Raw genomic sequence first — 23,969 nt, 5'->3', positions numbered from 1 at the left:
AATTGACACCTATACTAGATAGGAGTTATAACTGACATCACCTATAAAGGATGTGGGTATTAACTGACATCACCTATAAAGGATGTGGGTTTTAACTGACATCACCTATAAAGGATGTGGGTTTTAACTGACATCACCTATAAAGAATGTGGGTATTAACTGACATCACCTATAAAGGATGTGGGTTTTAACTGACATCACCTATAAAGTATGTGGGTTTTAACTGACATCACCTATAAAGGATGTGGGTTTTAACTGATATCACCTATATAGGATGTGGGTTTTAACTGACATCACCTATAAAGGATGTGGGTATTAACTGACATCACCTATAAAGGATGTGGGTATTAACTGACATCACCTATAAAGGATGTGGGTTTTAACTTACATCACCTATAATGGATTGGGTTTAACTGACATCACCTATAAAGGATGTGGGTTTTAACTGACATCACCTATAAAGGATGTGGGTTTTAACTGACATCACCTATAAAGGATGTGGGTTTTAACTGACATCACCTATAAAGGATGTGGGTATTAACTGACATCACCTATAAAGGATGTGGGTTTTAACTGACATCACCTATAAAGGATGTGGGTTTTAACTGACATCACCTATAAAGGATGTGGGTTTTAACTGACATCACCTATAAAGGATGTGGGTTTTAACTGATATCACCTATATAGGATGTGGGTTTTAACTGACATCACCTATAAAGGATGTGGGTATTAACTGACATCACCTATAAAGGATGTGGGTATTAACTGACATCACCTATAAAGGATGTGGGTTTTAACTGACATCACCTATAATGGATTGGGTTTAACTGACATCACCTATAAAGGATGTGGGTTTTAACTGACATCACCTATAAAGGATGTGGGTTTTAACTGACATCACCTATATAGGATGTGGGTTTTAACTGACATCACCTATATAGGATGTGGGTTTTAACTGACATCACCTATAAAGGATGTGGGTATTAACTGACATCACCTATAACGGATGTGGGTTTTAACTGACATCACCTATAATGGATTGGGTTTAACTGACATCACCTATAAAGGATGTGGGTTTTAACTGACATCACCTATAAAGGATGTGGGTTTTAACTGACATCACCTATCATCACCGTCTTCCCTGTGGCTCAGTTGGTAGAGCATGGTGTGTGCAACGCCAGGGTTGTGGGTTCGATTCCCACGGGGGGCCAGTACAAAAAAACAAATGTGTGAAATGTATGCATTCACTACTGTAAGTCGCTCTGGATAAGAGCGTCTGCTAAATGACTAAAATGTAAAAAAAATGTAAACCTATAAAGGATGTGGGTTTTAACTGACATCACCTATAAAGGATGTGGGTTTTAATTGACATCACCTATAAAGGATGTGGGTTTTAATTGACATCACCTATAAAGGATGTGGGTTTTAACTGACATCACCTATAAAGGATGTGGGTTTTAATTGACTTAACATATACAGGATGGATTTTTAAATTTACATAACGAATACAGGATGGGTTTTTTAATTGACATCACCTATAGAGGATGGGATTTTAATTGACATCACCTATAGAGGATGGGATTTTAATTGACATCTATACAGAATGGAGTTTTTAATTGACATAATGAATACAGGATGGGTTTTTTAATTTATATAACGAATACAGGATGGGTTTTTTAACTGACATCACCTATAAAGGATGTGGGTTTTAACTGACATCACCTATATAGGATGTGGGTTTTAACTGACATCACCTATAGAGGATGTGGGTTTTAACTGAAATCACCTATAAAGGATGTGGGTTTTAACTGACATCACCTATATAGGATGTGGGTTTTAACTGACATCACCTATAAAGGATGTGGGTTTTAACTGACATCACCTATAAAGGATGTGGGTTTTAACTGACATCACCTATAAAGGATGTGGGTTTTAACTGACATCACCTATATAGGATGTGGGTTTTAACTGACATCACCTATAAAGGATGTGGGTTTTAACTGACATCACCTATAAAGGATGTGGGTTTTAACTGACATCACCTATAAAGGATGTGGGTTTTAACTGACATCACCTATAAAGGATGTGGGTTTTAACTGACATCACCTATAAAGGATGTGGGTTTTAACTGACATAACATATACAGGATGGGTTTTTTAATTTACATAACGAATACCGGATGGGGTTTTTAATTTACATAACAAATACAGGATGTTTTTTATTTTATTTACATCACCTATAGAGGATTTTAATTGACATCACCTATAGAGGACGAGGTTTTAATTGACGTCACCTATAGAGGACGGGGTTTTAATTGACATCACTTATAGAGGACGGGGTTTTAATTGACATCACTTATAGAGGATGGGTTTTAATTGACATCACCTATAGAGGATGGGGTTTTAATTGACATCACTTATAGAGGATGGGTTTTAATTGACATCACTTATAGAGGATGGGTTTTAATTGACATCACCTATAGAGGATGGGGTTGTAATTGACATCACCTATAGAGGATGGGGTTTTTATTGACATCACCTATAGAGGATATGGGTTTTAATTGACATCACCTATAGAGGATGTTTTTTTTATTGACATCACCTATAGAGGATGGGGTTGTAATTGACATCACCTATAGAGGATGTTGTTTTTATTGACATCACCTATAGAGGATGGGGTTTTAATTGACATCACCTATAGAGGATGTTGTTTTTATTGACATCACCTATAGAGGATGGGGTTTTTATTGACATCACCTATAGAGGATGTTGTTTTTATTGACATCACCTATAGAGGATGGGGTTTTTATTGACATCACCTATAGAGGATGTTGTTTTTATTGACATCACCTATAGAGGATGGGGTTTTTATTGACATCACTTATAGAGGATGGGGTTTTAATTGACATCACCTATAGAGGACGGGTTTTTTACTGACATCACCTATAGAGGATGGGGTTTTAATTGACATCACTTATAGAGGACGTTTTTTTTATTGACATCACCTATAGAGGATGTTGTTTTTATTGACATCACCTATAGAGGATGGGGTTTTAATTGACATCACCTATAGAGGACGGGTTTTTTACTGACATCACCTATAGAGGATGGGGTTTTAATTGACATCACCTATAGAGGATGGGTTTTTTACTGACATCACTTATATAGGATTGGGTTTTAATTGGGTGCTTAACTCTACTGCACTTTTTCCATAATACTGTGCAACCTATGGCAACCCTAATACAGTCTCATGTGTACAGTATTTGGACAGTGAAGCTGGAATTTGTATTTTGTCTCTATTCTCCAGCATATGGGATTTGAGATCAAATAAGCAATACGACTCAATAGCACAGAATCACCTTTTGTTTGAGGGTATTTTCATACATATGTTTATTATTTAGACATAAAAGTAATTGTCTTTCCAAGTGAGCAGGTTAGAATTTTCTCAATGCTGCAATGGTTAAGAAAATGAATGAATGGATCATTAATAATGACAAGTATGAAAGTTAAGCTACAACAACAGATGCTAACCTCTCATCATAAGCACTGACAGGGAAGATTAGCATTTTTGTGGGAGTATCATCTTTGTCTCTCTGTAACTTTGTCACACAAATCATTGATCGGAATCCTTGAAGGATTCAAGGCCTTAGCAGTTTATAAAACAAAACAGTATTTTTTTTTCCACAGAGCTGCATGGCTTTTCCTAATCCTACTGACATGGCTCTCATACTATTGGCCTTGGGTGGAGAATGGCTATAATTGTTTTGCCTGTGATAAATGTTCGTATTCCAAGAAAGTGTGTACCCTCTGGGCAAAGACTGGATGAATCAACGTTGTTTCCATGTCATTTCAATCAAAAATATCTATGCGATGACGTTGAATTAACGTGGAAAACTGATTGGATTTGCAAAAAGACATCAATGTAAGGGCATTTAATATTTTTTTACCCAACTTTTCAAAACTAAATCAAAACTAGATGTTAAACTGACGTCTGTGCCCAGTGAGTAATGTCTCATTCTTTGATTCACTGATTGATAGGAGGTCATCTCTATGTGTTTTCCAGGAAGCTTACCATTGTTACCACTCTTTACACAGCTATGAAACACTTCAATGGTCTTTACTGGCAATCCCTCAGCTAGACACGCTGCTGCAGTATATGAATGTGGGCGCATTTGGGCTGAGGATAAAAAAAAGGTATATTTCAACACAAAGGGTGTCTTCATATAGCAGGTTTAAGACTACTATAGAAATATGGAACAGTTTGCCATTATTTATTATTATGAGAAGGATATGATGAATCCTCTAAAGTAACCTCGATACACACACATCTCTACAATCACTCCTTGACAACAACCACCATCACCATCGCCTGACCACCACTGTATTGATCCAAACACCTCAACCCAACCATGTTTCTGAAGTGGCTGAGGTTACTGGCTGAGGTCATAATAACAACACAATAACAAACCCATATGTACACATTGAAATACACTATCGGGGTGTTTCAATGCAGTGTGTGTTATAGCGCCGCACGTTATGGTAAATGATGCGCATGTCGGCCCAACTTAAATGACCTTAAATAATTGTTTATATAGTGCGCTGTACTATAACACGCTTTGCATTAACTCTGGACTTACGGGAGATTCCACGCCAGGATAGCCCGAAAATATTTTTGGAATCTAAGATTGTTCTTGCAATTCTCACATATAAACTTCATTGGGAGAAAGGATGTTTGGACATGCTTTTTACATTTTGTATCACACATTAGATTTTTTTCATGATGAAAGTGGCGATATTAGGACCTTTTCAGACCTAAACATGTCTCCTGTAAGACTCTATGATCTGTGGTACTGTACATGACACAGACAACATCTTGGTCTCGTTCTAACATCTGTCCTTTGTCCTGATCGTGTCCACATTCTGATTGTGCCCTAATTTTTAGACAGGTGTATACAATTAAAAGAAACATTGTGATCTGTGAATTAATCAGGCAGGGTCTGTTGAAGAGGGCTCTCTTGTTGCAGGTATGCATTGTGGGAGCGAGGAAGCGTCAGATGGATGTCATTTCAATGAAGTGCGCCCCCTTCTTATCTCAGGCACCGTCATTCCCTTGGTATCGGGGTCTACATTCTGAGCATAGTGCACGCTCAGCTTGACTTCTCAGCTTGAGCGGATTCTAACAGGGCTCAAACATTAACTAATGCTCAACCCACATACATGCTCAAATGGAGTCATATTATAGCAGCCAATTAAGATAATCCATGAAGAAAATCCCAACTTCTCCGCACCTTGCTAACCACCATCACGTTTCACCAGATTACACTGATAATGTCACTGACAGTGCAAGAACATTCAAACTTTGTCAGAAAAGCAGAGTGACAAATAGGTACTGAAAACAGTCACAAAGCAAAAATGTTAGTTTACTGTAGAAACTGGACGCGGTTGGGCTACAACCAGACCCCCAAACCAATAGAGGCTGCTGAGGTGAGGACGGCTCATAGTAATGGCTGGAATGGAGTCAATGGAATGGTATCAACCGCATGGAAACCACGTTTTAATACCCTTCCATTGACTCCATTCCAGACATTATTATGAGCCGTCCTCACCTCAGCAACCCCAACAGCCCAAAACAAAGTGAAGAGCCTGTCTTAGCGCTGAAGATGTAACTTTTCTTTAGCACGGCCCCACCTACCTCAGGAAGAACAGTCAGGTCCTACCAGTAGATGACTTGGATCCACCACCTTCCACACATGGCCTCTGAATGAGAGACTCAAATCCACCTAAAGAGCCTGGCCTTCTCCTACTCATACCCATTCACTGGAAACACCAGCATACTGCTCCAGTACTGTGTATCTTCTCTGGTCTTTTCTGTGGCTGACACACTTCTATTGTACCTCTCGCTGTCCCCTCTCTCTCTCTCTCTCTCTCTCCTTGTAAAGCGCAGCAACTCACTCCTGCTAGACCGCTGATTGTTTGTCTAAATGGCAAGTAGACTTCCTCCTATTCTTTCCCAACTTAGTTTTCCTGCCTCTACCTGACTGTTTTCCTGGGCTGGACTAAAAATAGGGCCAACACAAGGTAAAGTGGAAAAGAGGAGGGCAGGAAATGTGTCACAATACCTTTAAGAGGAGGGGGTTGTTGTTGTTCGCTCTTTCACCAAATCAATCTCTCTCTCAAGGATTGCGGTCACTCCACCAAAGACACTAATTTAAACCAAGTGAAAATATCCAGAGATACATCAGAGAACTAACCCTGGCTAACAGATGTCTGCTTTCACTCAAAGCGACAGGGCTGAAACTATTTGGCCCTCAGCAATAGGAGCCCAATCAATTCCCCTTCTCTGGAGCAGCAAAGACAGAGGCAGCATGTACCAGAGAGTTAGGGAGCCCATCCGTGTTCAGTCAACTTCAGTGTGTGTGTGTGTGTGTGCGCACGCGCATGCGTGAGAATTCTGCAAACCCAGCCCCCTCTGACGCTGCACACATCGTTTTGTCTTCTCCAGAGTCTAAAAACAAAAAACTAAACAAAAACAATGACTGCATATCCTGTCGCTTGGGCGTGCAAGTAACAAGCAACAATGGACCATGGGCTTCTATAGAACATCCCCGCCCATTAACACTGCATTACCACTTCTCAGGAGAAGTCTTCCTTTCAATGTCTGCTCTCATATGAAGATGTTACTCTTACTCCAGTGATACTGGTGACATATGGTATGCAGCCTTTTGACATAAAGAGACAATATTGAGACAATGTGTGACTTTTCCACACTAGCATCCATTCATATATGGAGAAAAAAAGATGTTGGTAGCAGTTTCAACTACTCCAAGAAGAGTGTACTGATGGCTATGGTTTTCTTGGGACTAGAAATCCTGATAAAATGATTACTAATGATTCATGTCTTTGCCCTCCAATGCAGTTAGTCTGGTCCAACAGAATATCATTCCTTAAATCAAAAAAAGTCGCAACATTGTCTATATGACAAATAGATTTGTCTCCGTTTTGAATTTGCGCAACACTTATCGTGAACGGTATGTTGACATTTTCAAAATGTTTCCAACAACAATGTTGTCGTCTGTCCTCCCTTTCCCATCTCATTCTGTATTCTGAATCATTATAAGTTCTTCTTGTTTTGGAAAGCATTGTGGTACTGTAGGTCCCGCTGTGTTGTCACGCAGTTCACTTCATCTGTTATGTAAGATCTTTGACTTACAAGGGTATTGTTCATGCATGCAAGTCTTCATTCGGTATTTGGTCCTCTTGTCAATAGAAGTCAATGTTTCAAACTTGTTCAATTTAAGAGCGTTTCACAAACAAACAGAAAACAAAACAATTCTGTGTTTCCAGCAACGGGGAGTTAGCTTACTGATCCAGAACGATTGTCTCAGATAGAGGAGGTGGACGACATACAGTAGAATATGTTGCATTGTGGGAAATCTGGTTATTCCACATGAGTTGTTGTGAGCAGTTACCTGTAAACAGAGGCGCTTACACATGGGCCGCTGGGGTCTGTGGTGGGGCATCAGGACATGGACCCTCTGATGGTTGCTAAGTGCTTTCTGCTGTTACAATGACGTCATACGTCTGTTATTAAGGGAAGCGGTGGTGGTAGGGGGCAGTGGATGGGATATTTCTCCCTTTCTCCTCCTATCAAATGGTGGCAGAACTGGAACGTGCACAAACATACTCCTAGAAAAGGGATTCTCAACCGGGGGGCCCGGACTCTAGCGGGCATCAATTAATTTCGAAGTTGTATTCATGGATAAGCAGGGAAGAAAACTGAACTAAAAAAGTTTGTGGAAGAGCCCTGTCTGACTGGACAATTACACATAAAACGATAAATATAAAGTAAAAAAAGTATATCCCTGTAGCTCAGTTGGTAGAGCATGGTGTTTGCAACGCCAGGGTTGTGGGTTCGATTCCCACGGGGGGCCAGCACAGAAAAAAAACAAAAAAATTGTATGAAAATGAAATGTATGCATTCACTACTGTAAGTCGCTCTGGATAAGAGCGTCTGCTAAATGACTAAAATGTAAATGTAAAAATATTGGTCAGAGGCCAGTCAAACTGGACGTCAGCAAGTACAAAGAGACAGTGTGCAAAGCCACAACTTCAAGCTACCTGTCTACTAAGCATTAACATTCTTATTCCTTCTAGCATGTTCTTAATACTGTCCAGGAAGTGTAGTACTACTCACACATCCTTTAACCCCAGCCTTCCAGAGTAACAGACCACTCCCCTAACCGCCCCACATGTGCTACCTACACTGCTCCCAACTGGCCTCTTCTGCCCAAAACAGAGCCCTCACCATCACAAACCTGTCTTTCACATGGCCGTTCTCTCCCTCTATCATACTCTCTTTCGGCACAGTCAGTGAAATACAGACACCCCTTTAAGTGTGGAGCAAGTGAGCGCTGCCAATCCACCCACCCCCACACACACACACACACACACACACACCCCCCACACACACACACACACACACACACACACCCCCCACACACACACACACACACCCCCCACACACACACACACACACACCCCCCACACACACACACACACACACACACACACACACACACACACACACACACACACACACACACACACACACACACACACACACACACACGGCGTGCAGTCAATACTCTGACTGCACGCCAAAAAAGTATTATATACATTTAAAAATGTGTTGTTATCTAATGTTATTTAATGTTTTTCCACAATGATCCTGGTGTTTTTTATGCTCAAAATCAAAAAATGTGCTAAAACTGCATCAAAACATCAGGAAAGGCAGCAGGGGTGCATGCCTTCCTCCCCATCCACAAGAGTTTGACACTTTCTGTGATCGGTTTGATAACCCTGAGGTTCACACAGACGAATGGACTTCATTTACACTTAAAGCTAGGCCTAAATACATTTTCCTTTTGTGGGTTGGGGGGAGGGGGTGAACATGAGACTAGACAACCAGAGAACAGCCAAAATCCTCATGAACATGGGAGTAGAGTCAATAGACAACATCCCTCTGATGCATTTGATTTATCAAGCTAGAATTTTGTTATGAAGATCACTTTTTTTAATGTTATGAACTGCATTTTTCAGTCATTTTGATTGTAACTTTGGATGCTACATTGGTCAATAGCTGAGCTGAGTTTAGCAGTGTGTCATTTTGTTGGGTGCTATGAAATATGCCGCCATATGGCTACATTGGTATTTGCATTTGGGGGAAATGATTTGTAAATTTAGGTTAATGTCCCTCTGGTTGTTGGAGCGATCTGTTGTATGGTGAACTTGGGCTTCATCAAGGTTCATTTGTAAGTAAATCTGTCTTTGATAATAGTCAGTACATACCCAGCCACCGACCTCACCACACGTCACACACACACACACACACACACACACACACACACACACACACACACACACACACACACACACACACACACACACACACACACACACACACACACACACACACACACACACACACACACACACACACACACACGAGGAGGCTGGTGGGAGGAGCAAAATGAGGACGAGTTTATTGTAATGGCTGGAATTGATAAATGGAACGGTGTCAAACACATGGAAACCACACGCTTGTCTCCGTTCCATTTATTCCATTACAATGAGCCGGTCCTCCTATAGCTCCTCCCACCAGCCTCCTCTGGTGTGTGTATTTGTGTGTGTTAGTGACGTGCGGTGAGGTCGGTGGCACACATACACACTATAAATAGCCCCAGAGTTTAATGGAAACAAGAGCCCCGGCCCATGGCCGCTTTGCAAAAAACAATCTGTGTAGCCTTGCTGGAGAAAGAGATTCATAGTGTTTAATAGTCACATGTACAGGGTTGCAGGTGTGATTGCAGGGTACAATGCAAATCTTAGGCTTCGAGCTCCAACATGCAGGACTAAGTGAAATAAAACAATGAAAATGGTAATAAAAAACAACAATATAAATAGAACTATATACAACTGTAGCAGTGATGAATAAATACAGTTGAAGTTGGAAGTTTACATACACCTTAGCCAAATACATTTAAAGTTTTCAGTTTTTCACAATTCCTGACATTTAAACCTAGTAAAAATACCCTGTTTTAGGTCAGTTAGGATCACCACTTTATTTTAAGAATGTGAAATGTCAGAATAATAGTAGAGATAAAGATTTATTTAAGCTTTTATTTCTTTCATCACATTCCCAGTGGGTCAGAAGTTTACATACACTCAAATCGTATTTGGTAGCATTGCCTTTAAATTGTTGAACTTAGTCAAACGTTTCGGTAGCCTTCCACAAGCTTCCCACAATAAGTTAGGTGAATTTTGGCCCATTCCTCCTGACAAAGCTGGTGTAACTGAGTCAGGTTTGTAGGCCTCCTTGCTCGCACACACCTTTTCAGTTCTGGCCACAAATTTTCTATAGGATTGAGGTCAGGGCTTTGTGATGGCCACTCCAATACCTTGACTTTGTTGTCCTTAAGCCATTTTGCCACAACTTTGGAAGTATGCTTGGGTTCATTGTCCATTTGGAAGACCCATTTGCGACCAAGCTTTAACTTCCTGACTGATGTCTTGAGATGTTGCTTCAATATATCCACATAATTTTCCTCCCTCATGATGCCATCTATTTTGTGAAGTGCACCAGTCCCTCCTGCAGCAAAGCATCCCCACAACATGATGGTGCCACCCCCATGCTTCACGGTTGGGATGGTGTTCTTCGGCTTGCAAACCTCCCCCTTTTTCTGCCAAACATAACGATGGTCATTATGGCCAAACAGTTCTATTTTTGTTTCATCAGACCAGAGGACATTTCCCTAAAATGTTCAATCTTTGTCCCCATATGCAGTTGCAAACCGTAGTCTGGCTTTTTAATGGTGGTTTTGGAGCAGTGGCTTCTTCCTTGCTGAGCGACCTTTCAGGTTATGTCGATATAGGACTCGTTTTACTGTGGATATAGATACTTTTGTACCCGTTTCCTCCAGCATCTTCACAAGGTCCTTTGCTGTTGTTCTGGGATTGATTTGAACTTTTCACACCAAAGTACGTTAATCTCTAGGAGACAGAACGCATCTCCTTCCTGAGCGGTATGACGGCTGCATGGTCCCATGGTGTTAATACTTGCGTACTATTGTTTGTACAGATGAACGTGGTACCTTCAGGCGTTTGGAAATTGCTCCCAAGAATGAACCAGACTTGTGGAGGTCTACCATTCTTTTTCTGATTTCTTTTGATTTTCCCATGATGTCAAGGAAAGAGGCACTGAGTTTGAAGGTAGGCCTTGAAATACATCCACAGGTACACCTCCAATTGACTCAAATGATGGCAATTAGCCTATCAGAAGCTTCTAAAGCCATGACATCATGTTCTGTAATTTTCCGAGCTGTTTAAAGTCAACTTAGTGTATGTAAACTTCTGACCCACTGGAATTGTGATACAGTGAATTGTAAGTTAAATAATCTGTCTGTAAACAATCATTGGAAAAATTACTTGTGTCATGTACAAAGTAGATGTCCTAACCGACTTGCCAAAACTTTAGTTTGTTAACAGGAAATGTAGTAAAGACTGTTTAGGGGTTGTGGGGGAATGACCATAAGGGGAGCAGCCTGACCATTGAGTGAAATAAAAACAAATATTGTAATGAAAAAAGTAATTCTATACTTATTAGCAACTGCAACAGTGACGAATGTCGTCGGTGTAGGGGCAGAGTAAAAGTCTGGGGGGGGGGGCAGCAGGAGAAAGAATGTACATAGGGTGAGCAGCAGGTAAGTGAGAGTTGAGGGGGGTGAGGGGGTCCATAGGGGGAGTAGCAGGGGGGAGGGGGGAGCAGGTAGCTGACTAGTGGTGACTATTCAGCAGCCTGATGGTCTGAGGGTAGAAACTATTGGCCAGTCTTTCAATTTTTGCCATGATGCTCCTGTACTGCCCGTGTCTGAGTGATTGAAGCGGGGAGAACAGGGCATGGCTTGGGTGGCTGGGGTCTCTGATGATCTTCTTGGCCTTCTTGCGACACCTGGTGTTGTAGGTGTCCTGCAGGGCAGGCAGTGTACACCCAATGGTGTGTTCGGCTGCACGTATCACCCTCTGAAGAGCCTTGCGACAGTATGGTCTTGATGGTGCTCCTATAGAACAGGTAATGGCCGAAGAGTCGCTGTCGTGCCTTCTTCACTACGGTGTCTGTGTGGTTAGACCATTTCAGCTTCTCTGATATGTGTACGCCGAGGAATTTGAAGTTATTGACCGTCTCCACGGCAGCCCAGTTGATGAGGATGGGGGCGTGTCCAGCCTGGTTTCTCCTGAAATCCACAATCAACTCCTTTGTTTTGCTAACGTTGAGGGAGGGGTTGTTTACCTGGCATCACGCCGTCAGAGTGCCTACCTTTTCCCTGTAGGCTGTCTCGTTGTTGTTGGTGATAAGTATTTATATTTATTATGGATCCCCATTAGTGGCTCCCTTTTCTTGGGGTCCGGCAAAATTAAGGCAGTTATACCATTTTAAAAACATTACAATACATTCCTCAACACATTAAGTGTGTACCCTCAGACCCCTACTCTACTGCCACATATCTACAACACAAAATCCATGTGTACGTGGGTGTACGTTATCGTGTGTGTATGCATGTGTCTGTGCCTATGTTTGTGTTGCTTCACAGTCCACGCTGTTCCCTAAGGGGAGTTGATGTGGAATAGAGTTCTATGTAGTCATGGCTCTATGGAGAACTGTGCGCCTCCCATAGTCTGTTATGGACTTTGGGATACCCCATTTCTTGTGGGGTATGCATGGAGGTTTAGTACGGACAGACTTCTCCCCATCTTAGCTACTGTTGTATCAATGTTTTGACCATGACAGTTTACAATCCAGGGTTACTCCAAGCTTATTTCCACATGATTCATTACAGTATTTAGTTGAGGTTTAGGGTTTAGTGAGTGATTTTTCCCAAATACAGTGCTTTTAGTTTTAGAAATATTTAACTTAACTTATTCCTTTACATCCATTCTGAAACTAACTGCAGATCTTTCTTAAGTGTTGCAGTCATTTCAGTCGCTGTAGTAGCTGATGTGTATAGTCCTGAGTCATCCATATACATAGACATACTGGATTTACTCAAAGCCAGTGGCATGTCGTGAGTAAAGATTGAAAAAGGTAAGGGGCCTACTACTGTTGCATCGTCAGCAAACTTGATGATGGAGTTAGAACTGTGTGAGGTGTGGGTATACAGGGAATACAGGAGGGGACTGAGGACGCACCCTTGTGGGGCCCCCGTGTTGAGGATCAGTGTCGAGGAGGGAATGTTGCCTACCTTCACCACCTGGGGGCGGCCCGTCAGGAAGTCCAGGACCCAGTTGCATAGGGAGGAGTTCAGACCCAGGGCCGTGAGCTTTGTAATGAGCTTATAGGGAACTATGGTAATGAAGGCCGAGCTGTAGTCAATGATCAGCATCCTCATATATGCATTCATTTTGTCCAGGTGGGTAAGGGCAATGTGCAGGGCAATGGCGATTGTGTTGTCCATGGATCTGTCAGGGTGGTAGGCGAATTGGAGAGCGACGAGTGTGTAGGGGAGGAGTAGATATGGTCTTTGACTAGCCTCTTGAAGCCCTTCATGGGGCTCCCGAGTGTCGCAGCGGTCTAAGGCACTGCATCTCAGGGCAAGAGGTGTCATTGCAGTCCCTGGTTCGAATCCAGGCTGCATTACATCCGACTGTGATTGGGAGTCCCATAGAGCGGAGCACAATTGGCCCAGCGTCGTCCGGGTTTGGCCGGGGTAGGTCGTCATTGTTAATAAGAATTTGTTCTTAACTGACTAGCCTAGTTAGATAAAAGGTAAAAAAATATATATAATGATGACGGAAGTGCTACTAGTCGGGAGTCATTCAGTTCAGTTACTTTCCCTTTCTTGGGCACGGGGATGATAGTGGACATCTTGAAGCAGGTGGGTATTACAACCTGAGTTAGAGAGAGAAATGTCAAAGCACACAACAGCCGGCTGGTCTACAATGCTCTGAGGGCACGGTTAGAGATGCCGTCTAGGCCGGCAGCCTTGTGAGGGTTAACACGTTTGAATGACTTACATATGTCTTCAGCGGAGACTGAGTGTTTAGCCCACGTTGTCATCGGGGGCTCTCCTCTGCAGCTCAGGGTCATTGTGCTCGAATCTTGAGAAAAAGGTGTTTAGCTTGTCTGGTATGGTGACGTAGGTGACCGTAATGTGGCTGGCTTTCATTTTGTAATCCGTGATCGTTAAGAGCCCCTGCCACATACGCCTTGTGTCCGATCTGCCAAATTGCTCCTCCACTTTGTCCCTATACTTGGCTTTCGCCATCTTGATCGATCTTCGTAAGTCATATTTGTACTGTATAACCAAACAGTACACTAGTCAATCACCTTGCCCTGTTTATAAGCAACATCTCTCTCTTTCAGAGGGAGGAAAAGGCAAAGAGTGAGATAATAATGAGAGAGAGATAGAGGGAAGAGAAGAAAGGATTGTGTTTAAGAGAGAGAGCAGGGGGGAGAGAAAAATAAAGGTGGTGAAAGGAGGAGGGTTAGGAGGAGGAGAGAACTCTCCCATGGTAGTGATCTATCTCTCCCTCAGTCGCCTGCAGTGCTGGCCATAACTAACATCAGTTGGGAGATGCAGGTGGAGCAGATAGTGGCAGCAGTGATGAGAGAGCGAGAGAGAGGAAAGGAAGAGAAGGAAGAGAGGAGAACCTGTTAGTAAAGGTTAATTATTGAGAAGTTGTATAAACAGGCTGTCTATCCCAGGCTGGTATCTGACTGGGACCTGACAGTCAAAAGTTTGGACACGCCTACTGATTCAAGGGTTTTTCTTTATTTTTACTATTTTCTACATTGTAGAATAATAGTGAAGACATCAAAATTATGAAATAACACATGGAATCATGCAGTAAACAAAAAAGTGTTAAACAAATAAATATATTTTATATTTGAGATTCTTCAAAGTAGCCACCCTTTGCCTTGATGGCAGCTCCGTTGGAGCCCAAACCGATCCAAATGAAGCATGCGTGGGTCAGAAAACTGATTCAAAATGTACGAATCGCCAGATGACAAATGTTTTTACTCATATTGTTTTATTCAGAAAATACCTTGTTTGTTGTGACTGAATTAATGCGTATTTTATGCATGTAACTGTCTATGACTGTCAGATAATTGTGTGCACGCCGCAAAGTGCGGGAGACAGCCTCTCACGCAAATGAGAGGTAGGCCTATCGCTGTTCTAGGCTATTCGTACATCTGCACGGCAACTTCAGCATTCAGATGCTTGTAAAATGACAGTCGCAGTGTCAAATCATAGGCTTTAATAGACAACCAATGTAATTTGCTGGGTTTACTGTTACTAGTTGGGTATATTCCTGGAAGCCAGCCTTCTCCAAATATTTGACCAATAAATACATTAACATTTAAAATAATTTATCTTCCCTCTCTGTGTTTTCATAATTTTCCGTTAATTCGCAAGTGGCTGAATCTCACCGGATAAATCACCCAAGCTAGGGAAACAGCACACCTGTCTCATATGTGTAGCGCATGCATCTGATGCTGTCTGGACCAAAATGTTGCCGCCGTAGCATTTGATTGATTGATGCCAGCAAGCATTTGACCTGCCTTGATAATAATTAGCCAATCAGCGTTGAGCTGAGCACAACTGTGGGTTGTCCGGGGCAGCAAAACACCCCCGCAAGGGAGGGCAGTTTGGATTTGGCTTCAGACCAATCAAATCACTTCTTTTGTAAAACATCATTTTCTGAAAAATGTGTCTGTTTCCGGTCTGCTTGTGTTGATGTCCTGCACAAGCTAGCTTGCTAAATTGGCCCTTTCCTAAGCCATGGATGGAGATGGGGATTTGGACTTGTGGTTTTGACTTAATTCTCTGTACAGGCCAATCATTATAATGCTGTAAATCATAAACGAATGTGTGGTGCCACTGGCCTGAGATGATTGAAGTTCAATATTTAGCCTAGATGTAGCCTAGTAGGCTCACATTAACTAGCTAGCTAGCTAACTTAACCGGTTCATTGTTGCCCATGGGAGGAACTCAGGCTAGCAAGCATTTTAGCTAGGTAGCCTATGACAACAAAAACTAAAAGTGTACTGTATGACAGAGCTATAGACCGTTTTTCCAACATGAAAAAGAGGAGGATAGCATTAGCGTTCAACTAGTCTACGGGTATGGTGTTTTACTTGCGCATGCACCAACACATCAGTGCCATGGACAGCCACATGATATTTAGCAAAATTGATTGGAATAAATTTTTTGGGTATCTTTAAGTTTGTTTTCAGTGTATTAAACTAAGCATATAAATAGCGCTGTTGATTTGATTTTTAAATGTTTAAGTTTAAATGGTGCTGGAATAGCGGCCTTATTGTATATCACCGTGGTGTATGAACGAATGGGTTATAGAGCAAACAATGCAATTATCACAACCTAAGTTGTAATGTGGCTTTTTTACTGGGTTGGCTTGCTCAGTGATTTTACCCACGCACCGCTACTGACTGTTACCATAACCAAATGCGCTGTAGGAAATGGTGTTGGACCGGAGTTCTGTGGGCCTACGCAACTCACATCCAACTGCTGATTGGGATATTCAATCATCCAGATTTTATTTTGATGGTTCAGGTTCAACATAAATACTTATCAAATCAAAATCTAATGTTATTTGTCACATACACATGATTAGAAGATGTTAATGCGAGTGTAGCGAAATGCTTGTGCTTCTAGTTCCGACCATGCAGTAATATCTAACAAGTAATCTAACCTAACAATTTCACAACTACCTTATGCACACAAGTGTAAAGGAATGAATAAGAATATGTACATAAAAATATATGAATGAGCGATGGCTGAACGGCATAGGCAAGACGCAGCAGATGGTATAGAGTACAGTATATACATATGAGATGAGTAATGTAGGGTATGTAAATATTATATAAAGTGCCATTGTTTAAAGTGGCTAGTGATACATTTATTACATACATTTTTCCATTATTAAAGTGGCTGGAGTTGAGTCAGTATGTTGGCAGCAGCCACTCAATGTTAGTGATGGCTGTTTAACAGTCTGATGGCTTTGAGATAGAAGCTGTTTTTCCAGTCTCTCGGTCCCTGCTTTGATGCACGGAGCAGTTGCCATACCAGGCAGTGACACGGAAATTGCTCCGCCCACAACCGTAAGGCTTTCCAGAGAGTAGTGCGGTCTGCACAACGCATCACCGGGGGCAAACTACCTGCCCTCCAGGACACCTACACCACCCGATGTCACAGGAAGGCCAAAAAATTCATCAAGGACAACAACCACCCGAGCCACTGCCTGTTCACCCCGCTATCATCCAGAAGGCTTTAAACAGTCAGTGTATTTGGTCATTTTTACATGAATAGGGTAATTTCATAAAGGACATCAATAATGTGCATGGTCGCAATCAGAGAGAGAAATAGTAATGGCGTCTTTTTGTAGGCACCAACTCCGCCACGGTTCATAGCCTATGAGGAAAATGAATGCAGTTTTTTGTAGGGTTTTTGGATAAACGCCGAAAATAAGGTCTGTAGCAAACACAGGCTTAGGAGATCTTACACTTTTAGTTCTATGAGATAATCAGCTAACGTCACTTTTTGTGAAATTTGAAGAATTTATGTAATAATAAAAAACATAAAGGCAAAATTGAAAAAAGGTCATGTTAACTGACTGTTATTATCTCATAGAACCAAATGTATAAGATATTTTAAGCCTGCGTTAACCTCAGATCATATTTTCACAGTTTATTTTCACAGTTTATTATCACAGTTTATTATCACAGTTTATTATCACAGTTTATTCCAAAACCCTATTCTTTCACCATGCATATTCCCATAGGGATGGCTGAACGAACCAGAGGTTACTCATTTCCGGGTTTTAGGACTACAAGCTGGTCAGGACAGGAAAAGCGCTCTATAAAATTCCAAACCATTTGCTTTTGAGACAGGGGTAAAATCAAAAGTTGCATTATATTAATTGGCTAAATGTCATGCTAATTTCGAAAGATAAATATTGACATAGTAGTAGGACAAAAAAAAAATTATCTGCAAAAATTACAAGTTAATCAGTAGGTGGTGGTGATTTCAGTTAACAGGTGGGGGGACAAAAAGCATAAATTGCCCTCCACCCTAATTTGATAGTGGGGTGGTAGATGCTCAGCCTTCCCTATGGCTCAGTGCCTACACACACCATTGACACACAAACACTAACAGAATGCCACTCAGCTTAGAGAAGTCATCTCAGACAGATCCAGCTCAGAGAGGCCCAGCTCCTGAGCTCCCATCAGCAGCAGACTAAAACGTATCGTTCCTGTATCGGAGCCCATGCATCTAGATGCGTATCGAATCGTTCATGAAAGGAGAGATGCACATCCCTACTGTATAAGCATCCTCTAGGTTGATTACACAAGGACAGCTTGTGTGCAAGATGTGTGATCATCATTACTAAAACTAAGTTGCCTCATCCCCCCCCCCCCACAACCCCCAAATGTACTGCCTTTTATTAAATGAAATTCCTTTCATAAATCTCAATGAGTGATGACAGGCTGTCAGGGAGCCACTCCTCTGTGATGTCATCTGTCACGCTCCAAACACACACCACGGGAATGCTGACACAGTGCCCAGCTAGATTTACTGTCTTCAGGACAGATGGATACACACCACACACACACACACACACACACACACACACACACACACACACACACACACACACACACACACACACACACACACACACACACACACACTACATCACATTCTACTCTCACTCAAACAATTATCCTCCAATAACAGCACAGCACACTCCTGTCTCATCCAACATTCAGGTGAAAAAAAATGAGTCGATGATATGCATTTGCCCAGTTGCACAGAACGACAGACACAGTGGTGATGTGATAGTCTCCAGTCTCAGTTGAACAGCTGAATTTGCTGAGTAGCATATTGCTCTTACCTCTGTCTCTTCTTCAGTATCGTTTCCTCTCAGTGTTAGTCTCAGCGGGGCAGGAGTAGTTGCGTACCGACTCTGGTCATGCTGTGGGGAACTGTCCACTCACGCTTAGACAACACTGTGTGCTGTGCGGGGCTCTCAGACCGAGCGAACGGCTCTCACTCCCAGCTGCTCTGGAGAGGCTAAACAAAAACATCACGCCTGAAGAGAGAGGGGAGAGGAGCATGTGACCACAGCCGTCTGTGTGCCTGCCTCTCTCTCTAGCCTCTGAGCCCTCTCTTCTTCTCACTCTCTCTCTCTCTCACACTATTTTTGCTCTCTCTCACACACAATCTCTCCTCTCGCTCTCTTTCTTACTGTCAGTGCTCTCTCCTACTTTCCCGCAGAACTCTCCTCTCTCACTCTCTGGGGCTGGTGCAACTATCTCTCCTCTAATGTCATTTGAAGCTATGTGAAGCAGTTCTGGCTGCAAGAGTAGAGTTTTATCAGCCAATAAAACAATTCCTCCATACATGCACGTACGCACGCTCACACATTTAAGTATATTTTTCAAACGCACGCCTGCCAAGCACTCGTCCCTTCATCGCAAATCTGCTTGAATTATCCCATGTGGTATGGATTTAAGACAAATCCTGAAGTGGAAAATGAGGGTCTGTTCTGTTCAAATAGGAGCTGTATAAATCAAATGAGATACTGTACTTCTCTCTTCCTTGCCATGCCCTGGTACAGCACCGGAGAGACAGGTGGAGAACAGGTGTACAGTCCAGACAAGGGGCGCATTCCTATGCCCAGGCGGTGCCGACACCTGCCAGATCTTACAACGCCTGGATAGGTATTTTACTTATCAGCAAACCACATCATATGCTATAGCAATCTGTGACACAGTTGACGACGTGGCACTCAACCATTGGTTGTCTGAGCAGGGGAAGGCGACCAAGACCTGTCTACTGCAGGTGGCTCTCAGAGCTAACGAGCCTAACCCTGATCCAGAAGAGAGCTGTTTGTGATAGCCACTGACCTGTAGGCCAAGACTAACACGGTGCAATTCGACCAAAGAGAAGGGTTCCACTGCAACATATCAAAACCAATAACAAGCATACAAACAGGGCGGCAGGTAGCCTATTGGTTAATAGTTTTGAGCCAGTATCCAGAAAGTCGCTGGTTGGAATCCCTCCACCGACGAGATGAAAGAAATCTGCCTATGTGCCCTTGAGCAAGGCACTTAACTCTAATTGCTCCTGTAAGTTGCTCTGGATATGAACATCTGCTAAATGACAACAAATTTAAACATGAGAAAATGATTAAACATATTTACATATGCAAACAGCTGTCTCTTACCTTCTCCTTATGTTAGACTCAGTGTAAGGTTGCTTTAATCAAGACTACAATGCTACTACTTAAATGTAGTACATGTTCTACTTGGTACAACTTATCCCTCTGACATGGCTCTTCTCTTCACTCGTTCTTTAGCAGACTGCCCAGTGAGACATGGCTTAGGGGACTAGAAAGGTGGACTTTTGACCTTGGAGTGACTAGTTAAAGGCAGCCCTGACCATTGGCTGAGCCGATCTAGGTCCTGACACCAGAAAAGATCCCAAACCCACAACAGAAACCAAGCCCTCCAAAACAACATGGGCTTAGCAACGTAGGAAGTGATGCCACATAGATAAAGGGCTTGGTGACTGAAAAAACATATCATTTGCATGCTATTGGAGAACACATATGAATAAGCATTAAACACACAATATTCTTAAAGCGGTAGTCTACAGTGGTCAAGGTAGAAGTCAGAATACTCTTACTGTTGCAGTTATACATGTTATACAGGGTGGGATTCCGATGTGATCGAGAGGCAAATTGGGAAATGGCCCATCTCTTCCAAATGACTTAAAAAGGGGGAATTATCGGTTGCCACCCGGGTCGCTCTCTTTTGTTCGGCAGAAAGTATGGTCAAGCCTGACACTGGAGGTGCTAAGCTGAGTTTAATGCCGTTTGAGTCCCCCATCAAAGGTTTCTGCTGGCCCCTTGTCACTGTGGGAAAAGCCCCATCTGGGTGACACTGGGTAGCTAGCCAGCCAGGAGGAGGGCAACAGTAACACTAAATATGTATTACCTAACTGGCTGTGGTGTCCTTTACTCTGCCATTCAGATGCTATTAGTTAGATCAGATCCATAATCACAAACACACAGGTCCACAATGACCAGATGCAACAACTGAGCTTTTGCCATGTCGCTATTGGCCTATATTAAGAACAGCAGCAGGAAAATAAAATGATTAGTCAAGTCTTCTACGATGTGTTGACATCAGAGGTGTTGTGGCGCTATCACTGTCTGTGTCAATGGAAAAAATGACAGAGGGGACACTGGAAAATGGGGCAATTGGGAGGGTGGGGGGTGAGAGGCATGTGCTGAGATCAAGATCTGTGAGCAACAAGAATGCAACAGCAGCGAGGTCATTGGTAGTTGAGGCCACTCATGCATCTCTTCTATTTTGCTCTGATTAGAGAAGGGTCTTGACACCATAATGTCTAGCCAATTCATATTCTATATGATGCAGAAAACAGGGAGGAGCAAACATCACCTCTGACCTAGCTATTTCTCTACTGATCAACCAGTTAATGTTAAGTGAAGTGTGGTCTCACCCTGAGTCTACACAGGCTAATAATAGCACTGGTCTGAGGGTTATACGGAGTGACTAAAATAATGAACATTAACAATATGAATATAATAGGAATTTACAATATGCAAACACTAGTGTTGGAAAGGTATGATAGAACATGTCTTGTTAGTATGTATCCACAGTTAATTAGTAACCACAGTTGTGAAGTCGTAAAGACCACCCATTTCTTTTGTGCCCATTGTAGTCGAGCTTATCTAATCGGGCATGTGTCATATGTCACGACTCTTCTAGGTACAGCTATTGTGCACAATGTGAATAGGTCTTTGTCACTTCTAATAATAAAGGCCATCACATACCAGCCAGTATAAATATCACCATTTGTGATGTATTACCAGGGGTTTAATATACATAGTAATATTCATACAAGAGCTATTTTTCATGTACAAATTACAAATACATAAACTGGTTTCTCAACTCTTCTGTTTAAATGTACAAAATTTCTCCCACGGCTGTCCCATAGCAGCTTTGCAACCTGGCAAGACCTTTAGACATTGCAGTAAAATGCCGAAAAATATTTCATTAAAGTATGAAAAAAAATTAAGCAAAACTTCATTTAATTTTTGTTCAAAGAAATAAAACAATATCTCAAGAAAATAAATGAAAGAGTAGGGAATATGACTGCTCCACAGGGCAGGCAAGAGAATAAAACCAAACAAATCAAAAAATAAAACAAAAAATAAAAACCTGCTATTGTCCAATGTCCCAGACACAGAAGTAGTTTTGTGTTCGCATTTATAATTAATACAAAAAATGCCTAGAAACAAAGCTTATTCAAAAGAATTTACATGAACAACATTCTATTACAGTAATGTGCATACTGCATGTTTGTGTGAAGCCACAGAGCAAAGATCAGATGGCTGTCCATCCATGGCCAGGCAAGCAGTCCTCCACAGCCACCGTACAAGGAGGAGGAAGAGAACGGCTGGAAAGAAGAGGGAGAACGGGGAAAGCGAAAGGATGGCTGGCCTCTTCACTCAATTAAATATCCACACACAAGGCATTTTGGACTGGGAAGAAAAGAAAAGGTTATCCCCCAGTAAGAGTTCATAGGGTTTGTCGTTACATTAGGAGAGCGAATGCTCCTCTAGCGCGCATAAACTCCTTTTAATATAAAAAATAAAACGGACAAAAACCGGACAAAACAAAACATACATTTTATACAATGCTGTGTTTCTCCGCCGCACACAGGCACCACATAGCAGGTTAAATTGGATCTTTATCTCAAGTAAATTATTTTTGTTGTTTTATTTAGTGTGTTTTTATACAGTGCAGAGTATACGGGCTTGGATTAAATAAGTGTATTTTTTTGTGTTGTGTGTTTCCCTCTAGTGGCTGTGGGGGCTCACTCCCTCTCTGTGGCCGCTGCTGCCTCCCCCTGTTCCCTGGCCACGCAGTAGTTAGGCCGCTCAGAGGGGGTGTATCCCGGCAGGCACACACACTTGTAGGATCCTTGCGTGTTGATACATTTGGAGTTCTTGCAGAGGGACATCCGGTTGTTGAGCTCAGAGCACTCATTCACATCTGTGTAAAAAAGAGGAGGGGAATCATGTTAGCAGTCTACATACACTACCGTGAGAAACAGACGCCTCACAAATCCTCAACTGGCAGCTTCATTAAATAGTACCCGCTAAACACCAGTCTCAACGTCAACAGTGAAGAGGCGACTCTGGGATGCTGCTATTCTAGGCGGAGTTCCTCTGTCCAGAGTCTGTGTTCATTTGCCCATCTTAATCTTTTCTTTTTATTGGCCAGTCTGAGATATTACTTTTTCTTTGCAACTCTGCCTAGAAGGCCAGTATCCCGGAGTCACGTCCTCAAATGTTGACGTTGAGACTGGTGTTTTGCGGGTACTATTTAATGAAGCTGCCAGTTGAGGACTTGTGAGGCATCTGTTTCTCAAACTAGACACTAATGTACTTGTCCTCTTGCTCAGTTGTGCACCAGGGCCTCCCACTCCTCTTTCTATTCTGGTTAGAGCCAGTTTGCGCTGTTCTGTGAAGGGAGTAGTACACAGCGTTGTACGAGATATTCAGTTTCTTGGCAATTTCTCACATGGAATAGCCTTCATTTCTCAGAACAAGAATAGACTGATGAGTTTCAGAAGAAAGCTCTTTGTTTCTGGCCATTTTGAGCCTGTAATCGAACCCACAAATGCTGATGATCCAGATACTCAACTAGTTTAAAGAAGGCCAGTTTTATTGCCTCTTTAATCAGCACAACAGTTTTCAGCTGTGCTAACACAATTGCAAAAGGGTTTTCTAATGATCAATTAGCCTTTTAAAATGATAAACTTGGATTAGCTAACACAACGTGCCATTGGAACACAG

The 23,969-nt window shown here is 42.1% G+C and overlaps 2 protein-coding genes across 8 annotated transcripts in view; both read right to left on the bottom strand.

Moving 5' to 3' along the window:
* The window catches only part of rasgrp3 (RAS guanyl releasing protein 3 (calcium and DAG-regulated)), a 52,571-nt gene extending 31,911 nt beyond the window's left edge, over positions 1-20,660 (bottom strand). The window contains exons 1-2 of one of the 3 annotated variants that reach the window (XM_014154521.2): positions 20,304-20,660; positions 18,969-19,166 (exon numbers count right to left, since the gene is read on the bottom strand). The gene's annotated coding sequence lies outside the window, so the exon portion shown is untranslated. Of the gene's footprint in view, positions 1-5,691; positions 6,402-18,968; positions 19,767-20,303 lie in introns of those variants that run through there. The other 2 variants (XM_014154525.2, XM_014154522.2) reach the window with 2 other exon arrangements.
* A 1,282-nt stretch (positions 20,661-21,942) lies between these two features.
* The window catches only part of LOC106576950 (latent-transforming growth factor beta-binding protein 1), a 133,842-nt gene continuing 131,815 nt past the window's right edge, over positions 21,943-23,969 (bottom strand). For all 5 annotated transcript variants that reach the window (XM_014154513.2, XM_014154517.2, XM_014154516.2 and 2 more), the window contains one exon: positions 21,943-23,163. In XM_014154513.2, coding sequence (XP_014009988.2) covers positions 22,985-23,163 — 179 coding nt within the window. In that variant the 3' untranslated portion in view covers positions 21,943-22,984. The remainder of the gene's footprint in view (positions 23,164-23,969) is intronic.

This window comes from Salmo salar, chromosome ssa18 (genome assembly GCF_905237065.1).
Source record: "Salmo salar chromosome ssa18, Ssal_v3.1, whole genome shotgun sequence".
NCBI lineage: Eukaryota > Metazoa > Chordata > Actinopteri > Salmoniformes > Salmonidae > Salmo > Salmo salar.
This window is presented reverse-complemented; position numbering and strand designations above follow the sequence as displayed.